Source organism: Phoenix dactylifera, chromosome 12 (assembly GCF_051530095.1).
Source record: "Phoenix dactylifera cultivar Ajwa chromosome 12, Ajwa_hap1_PhDact_Kaust_v1.1, whole genome shotgun sequence".
Taxonomy (NCBI): Eukaryota; Viridiplantae; Streptophyta; class Magnoliopsida; order Arecales; family Arecaceae; genus Phoenix; species Phoenix dactylifera.
In genome coordinates, this window is record NC_143201.1 from 25,780,125 (window position 1) to 25,788,521 (window position 8,397).

General features: G+C 41.1%; 1 protein-coding gene and 1 pseudogene across 1 annotated transcript; one reads left to right on the forward strand and one right to left on the reverse strand.

The window, feature by feature from the left end:
• Positions 1-2,188: 2,188 nt before the first annotated feature.
• LOC148700508 (uncharacterized) lies at positions 2,189-3,385 on the forward strand (annotated as a pseudogene).
• Positions 3,386-3,993: 608 nt separating this feature from the next.
• LOC103709872 (GDSL-like Lipase/Acylhydrolase superfamily protein) lies at positions 3,994-6,662 on the reverse strand. Its single transcript, XM_008795430.5, has 5 exons — positions 6,308-6,662; positions 5,916-6,125; positions 5,281-5,432; positions 4,899-5,169; positions 3,994-4,469 (listed from the first exon to the last, which is right to left on the reverse strand). The coding sequence occupies exons 1-5, from the start codon at positions 6,522-6,524 to the stop codon at positions 4,201-4,203; spliced, it is 1,119 nt and encodes a 372-aa protein (XP_008793652.4). The 5' UTR covers positions 6,525-6,662; the 3' UTR covers positions 3,994-4,200.
• Between the last annotated feature and the right edge of the window lie 1,735 nt (positions 6,663-8,397).

Sequence of the window (8,397 nt, forward strand, 5' to 3'; positions counted from 1 at the left end):
GTAGCTTAACCTCAGGTATTATCTTGGTTGTTGTAGTGACTGCGATCTCTGACATGATTTACATGGACAAAAGAACTGATAGTAAACGCATATTAACGAGAAAAATAATTTGGTGAAGTTCATGGATCACCCGTAAAGGAATCATACAGATTGGCATAGCTTCTGGGTTAAACAGTTATTGTGGGCTCAGTTGTGCATCTTTAATGTGAATGCAAGATTAATGATTTTGGGGAAAATATATTTTCTTGGTGGGTATAATGGCAAGAAACTCTAAGTTTGCCTTTACTAGCTTAAGCATTCTGCATTTATCCTATAGACAAAGAAAACAAAAAAGTCTGATGCCCAAAAGCTAGAAGTGTCTGCTGATGAATTGAGAGAGTGATTAATATTTGCAGTACCATTATTTGGGTTGAATCTAAAACCCTTTCTTGGATCATGCACCAAGGAGAATGGTCCCTGCTTCTTGGTGGCCCTCATGTACCTATCAGTTGATTGTATTTTTGCTTTGTCAGACAAGAGAGTTAAATTCTCTGGATAATTCTTTCTTAGCAATATTTGGAATTTGAATCTCGGATCTCTTTCAACAACAATATCCTAGAAGAGAGATGCCAACTAACTGAGCCATTAGTTTTCTAAATAATTTGACAGACCATAATTAAAACTACATCCCGAGTTTACAGACCCCAGCTATGTTTGCTATGTTCAGCAATGTGGCATGAACTTTTTATTATGTTGACGTCAGCAGGACCAGCTAGGTCCTGGTACTTGTCTTGGTGACCTACCCTTTTGCTTAGCAACCATAGATTGATCACTCCAGCAGAACCTTCTCCACAAAATTTAGCATATCAAAGATATACAGAGGATGGAATTGTGATATAATATATCATATGATGCTATGATTTCCATTTTTTCCTTTTTGTGTTAAAATAATGCTATTGTTTGCATTCTGCAAATTGGTCATCCAGGCAATTGAGTTGATTAGAAAAAGAAAACCTTATCTCATAGTGAATGATAGAGAGGAAAAAGAAAAGTATAAGTGAAATTAGTTTGTGCAATTTGTGAAACATTCTCCTGAACAGAGCCTACCCCTTCAATGTTCGTCTAATAGTTCAAAAGCCACTCGGCAAGTAGAACAGCCAGGATTGGCCTTGTTAATAACGAGAGAGAGAGAGAGAGAGAGAGAGAGAGAGAGAGAGAGAGAGAGCAGATTAAGATGCTCCCCTTATAAGGAGGTAGGAAAATTCCAAGGTCCGGTCGAGCACCACCTTGTACAAAGGTGAAGGTGAATCAAGTGATTACCTTGCAGTATTTCAATTTTAGAGATTGGTTGGATACTCCTGCAAGATTGAGCTAAACATTCTGCAAGCATCAGGCCTGGCCTATCCATCATATATCTTAAAAACAATGCACACATATTATATCTAATATTACTTAATATGAGGTTTGGCACAGCCCATATCCATCAGACTTCTTCTGGTCTATTTTTGTAGGTTAGAAAAAAAATCTGATCATTTTTTTTTTTATATAGAACTCGGACCAATCTATTCTAAAAAAAAATTCTATTGATCCTGTGAAATGGCCTTCTCTGATCCGTGTGCTTGTGACTCCTGCTGGGTTGCACAGTATTACGCAACCATGTCCTTGATGGGTCTAAAACCCTGTTCAAAGCTTCGTAGGATCCCGTTAGCTATTACTCGTTAGCAAGATCGTAAATCGCTGGCCATCCCAAACTCTCACGCGGTCGGAGAAAGACCGGAAATCTTGCCGCAGATTTCGTTGACCAATCAGCACGAGAGATTGACGCCACGACCCAATCTGTCACCGTGCACGTGCCACCACGCTGGCCTCCACCACACCACCCTAAACCCCGAACTTTCATGCCTCTTGCCATTCCACATCCCACCTCAGGGGCAAATTAATGCCTATATATAAGATTTCTTATGCTTTCCAGTTCCAAACTAAGAAAAGCCAGCCCATCTCCATTCCGTTTTGGTGTCCCTGTCCCCCTCCACCCTCTGCATCGTGCCCATTTAGCTGATGAGAGAAGCCTATGAATAGTTGGAAAGAAGGCCTAAAAGGCCTGAAAAAAGGTCTCAAAGATGAGCTAGGATGGGCCCCTTCCCCTCCTCCTCCTCCTTTTCCTCTGGGATCTTATACTACTGAAAGATGGCCCCCCTTTCCTCTTCCATTCCACCGTTGCCTGCCGTCCAAGAGCTCCTCGACGTCACGGAGTCGGAGAGGTTTCAGGTCGAGAGGGGAGCTGTTAGGGAGCGTCAGCCCTTGCGAGCTTCTCATCGATAGGTGGCTGCATCCCATCGGCACGTGAGTTGGATTGTTTGATGGAGCCAGGGCGAGGTAGGTGCGTGGCATTGCTTGTCTTCTCCCTCTTTCCTCTCTCTTTCGCGCAAAGCTCGAGATCGATCGAGTCATTGAATTCTACGATCCGAGACTATGCATCCAAGGAGCTACTTCGCTGTCGATCAGGTGTGCTGTACGAGGTGTCTCTTCCTCATGACCTCTCGGGTATCAGAGCCTGGGTCATGAGACTACGTAGCGGCACTCTGTGGGCCAGGGGAGCAAATTATAGCTCAGTCTACATCCCGCCGAGGGCGATCCCGGTTCCTCCCGTGAGGAGGCTGGTCATTGTCTACCATGATCTGGGCAATAGATCTTCCTCCTATTACAATGTGCTCGGTTACTCCCTCGTCGCTCCCATCGTCGGCTGCTTAGCTTATGACGCATCCAGCGTAACTTCTGGTACCATGAGTGAGCTCGATCTCGCATTGCTTGGAGATGGGATTTCGGTGACCTTCCCAGAAGTTAAGTTGCCGAAAGGAATCGATTCCCCAATAAAATGTGCCAGGTTTGGACGGGATGGATCGGTGCATCTTGACGACATGGTTTTGGAGAATGTTTGTTCAACGGCGACTCGCGAGCACAGGCCACTTCACGATCGTCGTCCCTTCGGTTGTTCCAGTCTCGCCTCCGGCAGTTGAACAGGAAACACAGAGTAGATGGGAAGTTTGGGTGATAGCAAGTGCTGGTGGTGCAGTGGGAATGGGCCTGGCGGGTTTGGTTGGGCTAGGAATCTTTAGGTTGGTAAGACAAAAGAAAATGGAGGACATGGAAGACCAAGCTGAGTATGGTGAGCCTTTGGGTACCATCTGGGTTGGGAGGAGTAGGATGCCTTCTGCACCAATGATTCGGTATGGCTATATTCTCCGATGCATTTAGTTCATGACTGAAATTAGAAGTTGAATTGAAATGGAATTTGAGTGCTGGAGGAGAGCTGGGATTAAATTTTGATGGGTTAGGTCATTCTTATTATTCTCTCTTAAAATTGGAACCGGAACTCATTCTCATTTCCATTTCAGAGCCGAACCCTCCGCAACCAAACATGCCCCAAATTCTGGTGTAGGTAAGATTCAAATCTAGGTCTTTGCTACAACCATCAGGAGATTTTCCTATTGTTTAGCTACCCTCCAATTCTACTGTTTCACGACTAAGGATCTTCGTACCAGATGCTGTTGGGCTTAAATGCTGAGTACAGTGGCCCTAGGCCCATTCTAATTCAGCAGAAGGGTGGAATCTAATTAACAAATTCGGCCGAGTGTGGGAAATCTGTTAAGAGTTTGTCAGTGGAATCATGAAAGAGAAATATCTGAATGTATTTTCTGCTGATAAAGGCTCTGCTCAATTCACTAGCACTTTTGCTATACATCATCCTTTAAATTCTTTTGTATTTTCTTGAAAGCAAAAGGTACGAACTGAGGTTTGCCTCAGTGGTCAGACCGCTTTGTTTTTTTTTTTTTTTTTTTTTTTTTTTTTGGGAACGGTACATCCTCAAAAAACTGGATCTCTCACTTTCTCTCTCTCTCTAAAAATAAAAAAAAAAAAGTGACCTCTCAAGAAAAAAAAGCAAAAAAGGTGTGCTAAAGTTAGTCAAGTATTTTGATGAAACTGGGCATTAGACTTTGCTTGGCTTTGATACACTTCAACTATAACGATGGTTTTTCTATTAATTTTTATCTCCCCTAATATTTTATGGAATTAGGGGAGTCTTGCAATTCACTCGACCACAACTCATTTATTCCCCCCTCAACATCTCTTTTCAGCGATTTGGTAGTAATGTGCCTGCCACCAACCACAACTTAACTTTGGTGGATTATTTACCTAAATTTTGAGCATGGCATGTGTTGATCATCCAATGGGGTGCAAGTCACAAAGCCTGGAAAGAGGGAAGGGAGGATGCGAGTAAGAGTCACTCAGCACAGCCGATGTTATAAGTTTGTTTGCAGATTCCGTGGCATGAATTCCATCCCAGCTCACATAATTTTGTGGATCTTCACATGCAGTTGCAGTTATATTGATGCCATTGATCACCTTGCTGTTTCCACAAAAAACTTCGGGGTCAAAGTTATAGGCACCACCTCCATGCCCACAACAGGCTTTAGTTCCATATAAAAGGCCTGAAAGAAGAATATAGCAAATTATAGTACATGCAGATCATATTGAAGGAGGATGTATGTAATGTATTTATGTTAAAATTGCCATGAAGCATAGGTGACAACATAATGCTTGTTACATATTTTAATAGCAATCATGCATGTATTGAACCAGAAGTGATATATTAATCTAAGAAGAATTATATATCAAGAGATAATATAATGAAAATTGTTTCAAAAACAAATCTTTCATTAAGAAATGTATGTAAGAATGAAATAAGAACAAAGATAAAAAGATGGAGAAAGTTTTCATGCATGCATGCATAAGAAAGTTAAAGATAAGGTCAAAAGCAATACAATTATGAGAAAATTATGAATGAAGCTCATCAATTTAGATTCGGTTAACGTAAGTTTTCAAAATATATTTCAATATGCAAGGGTCATAAAGCTCACCATGGTCTTTAGGATGCCGAAAAAGCTCAAGCTTGACGGAATGAGTATCCACATATATCATGGAAGCATCTTGGAGCATGTTTAGGACTTGATGGAGAGTCTCATTCAACATAATGTTGTAGTCCACCACAGCATTGTTGTATGAAATCATGCATCCATACTCATCCAAGTCCGAGCTATTATGAGGGAGCTCCGTGAGGAATGCCGGAAAGCAGCCGACCGGGGCCAGGTTGAATACCATGAAGGTGCGCCCTCCCATGTCATATAACTCCTGCAACCATTTTGGATCCAATGAGTAAACTTATTGATATCTAACTTAGGCATAGCTCGTAGTCACATATTTCAGAGGTTCCTTAAAGCCAAATGCACAACGCTAGTCCACCTTTATTGTCCAAGCGATCTGCGAGGACACCTGAGGAAGATATTGCTTAACCCCTTCAATTCCGATGGCTTTTAGGTTGGAGGTGAAGTCATTCTGGCCAATGTCTATGGTGTATAGTGCCTCGCTGAAGATGTTAGGAGGAGGAAGATTCCCTGCGTCACGGCTCAAATGATGAATATAATCATGCAATATTCTAGAATGCTATAAATAATTACTCAATCATGCATGAAGTTTGCATTACCCCATGATTTTGGTACTGTATTCCTAAATAATTTAAAACCCAATTTGTTGTTATCTCCGCTCCAATGGCAAGTGCCAGGATTGGGCCTATCATTTCCAACCTTTTGTATAGGGCATGAGCTGTAGTTGTGTGCAATTTTCCAGAAAGGACATCAGGCCGGGCCCATTAGCATCATTCATTTGGAAAATTATTTCTAATGCTATTATGAATTTTAACGTTCCCATGAATTGAATCATTGCCCTCACAAGCTTTAGCTCTCTATCTTTTAACCATAAGTAATTGATAGAAAGTTACTGATTTCCTCCAGAACATCTGCACCGCGAACCATAAACAACCCGTACAGAGTGCATTAATTGAGTCGGTGATAGGTACGTGGGGAATTAATGCGACGTACCATAAGGTTTTGGCTCAAGTACTTTCGCCTTGAGATCTTTGATCTGATTGAGCTGAATGCCCAAAGAAAAAGGGCTGATTCCGGTGACAAAGAGCGAGGTGTTAGGCAGCAGCACTGTGGAAGCCAACGTTGCAAAGTTGGCACCATGCCTGAAGTCTGACCCGATAGAGTTCAGATATGGGCTAAGAAATGGCAGACCCAGAGCTTGAGCTGCAACCATTGAGATAAAGCAAAGAACACAAACAAGATTAAAATCATGACACGTGTGAAATCAAAAGGAATACTCCAACCTCATCAAGTTTCAATGCTTGTGGAATTCAAACATCCAACAGTAGCCAGATTTTCTGAAGGAAAAAAAAAATGATAACCACGTTGCTTTTACGTCAACATGCCTAAGAAGTCGACGACGACTCTCCCATCGGAGGCTCGGCCGGCCGGTTTCTTGAAATAGGTCATGCCGAATGGGCCGTGCTGCGCCGGAAACGCTGCCCAGAAACCGCCGGTATCAGAATTCGAGTCGCCGAAGTTGAAGATGGCCGGAAATTTGCATTTTGCGTCGGTGAGGCCCCCGGAAGAGCAGAATATGAGAAGCAACCAGAAGATCGACATGGAGGAAACCAGTTGGAATCCTTTGTGTTGATGGAGGAAACCCCGTCTGAAAATCTTCCGAGAAGTGAAAAAAGAGCCGTGTGAAAGCTTTGTTGGCCAATGGAGGAGGGGAAGATAGACAAGTCTGACGGTATGATTGCAGGTGTCGGCAAAATTATTGGTACTAATTTTGATGAGGGATGTGCACGTCAGACACTTCATGAAAGGCACGTGACTCAAACTAAAAAAACAAGGAATTGATACCACCACCCCCCCCAAAAAAAAAAAAAAAATTTATAGCTGGAGGTACTGAACAGCAAACAGAATTTTTGTCCATTAGAAACTCAAAAGCCACCACAAGGTTGGTATTTTAAGCCCAAACAGCTACGATTTTGTCCAAATGAAAGCTAGAGATTAGCAGCGGATCTTAATTACAATGAAAGCAAGTCGGTGGGATCAGATATGGGTTGGGGTCCATTACAGAATAGTCAGAAATCTGTCAATCAGAATATAATCTATTTATTTAATATATCAAAATCTAGAGCCGAATCTAGCTATTTTATTAAACAAGTAATCCAACCTTGCCATTAAACCAAGGTAAAAGAAGTAAGGGCTCGTTTGGTTCGCAGGAAAAGGAGGGGGGAAAGTGTGGTCAACGGGAAAGTAATGAAATGCCTCTTGTTTGGTTGGAGTTTTCAAAGGAGAGAGATGGAAAAGTTATATTCCCATGGGAATATGATTCCCACATTTCATGGGAAAGTCTTTCCCATGAGAAACATGGGAAAGTTACTTTCCCATGAGGTGGGAATCACTCCTTTTTTATTTTTTTCCAAAAAGACCCTTCAACATTAAAGAAGCATTAAAGAGGCATTAAAGAACTAATTTTTATTAAGGGCATAATAGGAATTATACATAACTTTCTTAGGAAAGTGGATGGTCAACCAAACATAAGCACTTTGGAAATTTGTCACTTTCCCATGGTTAACCAAACATGCTAAAAATACTTTCCTAGGTATCCTCTTCCTAGGAATATGATTCCCAGGAATCATATTCCTAGGAGGAAAAATACTTCCCACGAACCAAACGAGCCCTAAATGAATTAAGTACTGCCATCCCTGACTGGGGTCCTAAATCTACTGCTATCTTAGCGAGAAAAAAAAAATCTGCTGCTGTATGACTATTATCACCACTGGCTTTTCGCGGTGGAAAGGGATTACATTGTTAAGGAATTATCCGAGGATCACATGCGTATGCACTCTCTCTCCACACATAAACATATATGGCCTCTCTCATTCTGCACACCGACACATGTATATTATATTAATAATCATCTATTATTATTGGAACTTAATTCAGATAGATGCTAGACTTAATATGGAGCATTTTGGCTACTATAGAAATGATTGAATATAATTCAGAATTAGGATCTACATCAAAAAGCCAAATTATGTGCCAAAATTTTAGAGACAATAACTTGGTTGTATGATGCTTGATTGAGACGATCTTTTTAATAAAAAATTGAGTAACTTTTCAAGCTCTAAGATGTTGCGCTACCTTCTCAAGAGTGCAATGAATCAAGCAATTGATCCCAAATTCCACCCTTCAGGCCTTGAAATAGATAAGTCAAATCCAACCTTTCCTTTTTGAAAAATATTTTGATCAGATGTATCTTTTTTATCCAGAAAGAATTAGGCGAAGCAACCGAAGATAAAATCAATTTACAAGTTGGAATCCACTTTTTATAAGATTTTAGCTTTTTTATTTTTATTTTTACTAGTCATATCTATTTTAGAAAAGTCATGTTCTATGTATATTTAGGGGTGGCAATCGGGTCGGGTCAGATGCAAGTCGGGTCAGAAAATTATAAATCTGAACCCGACCTGTTTATTAAACA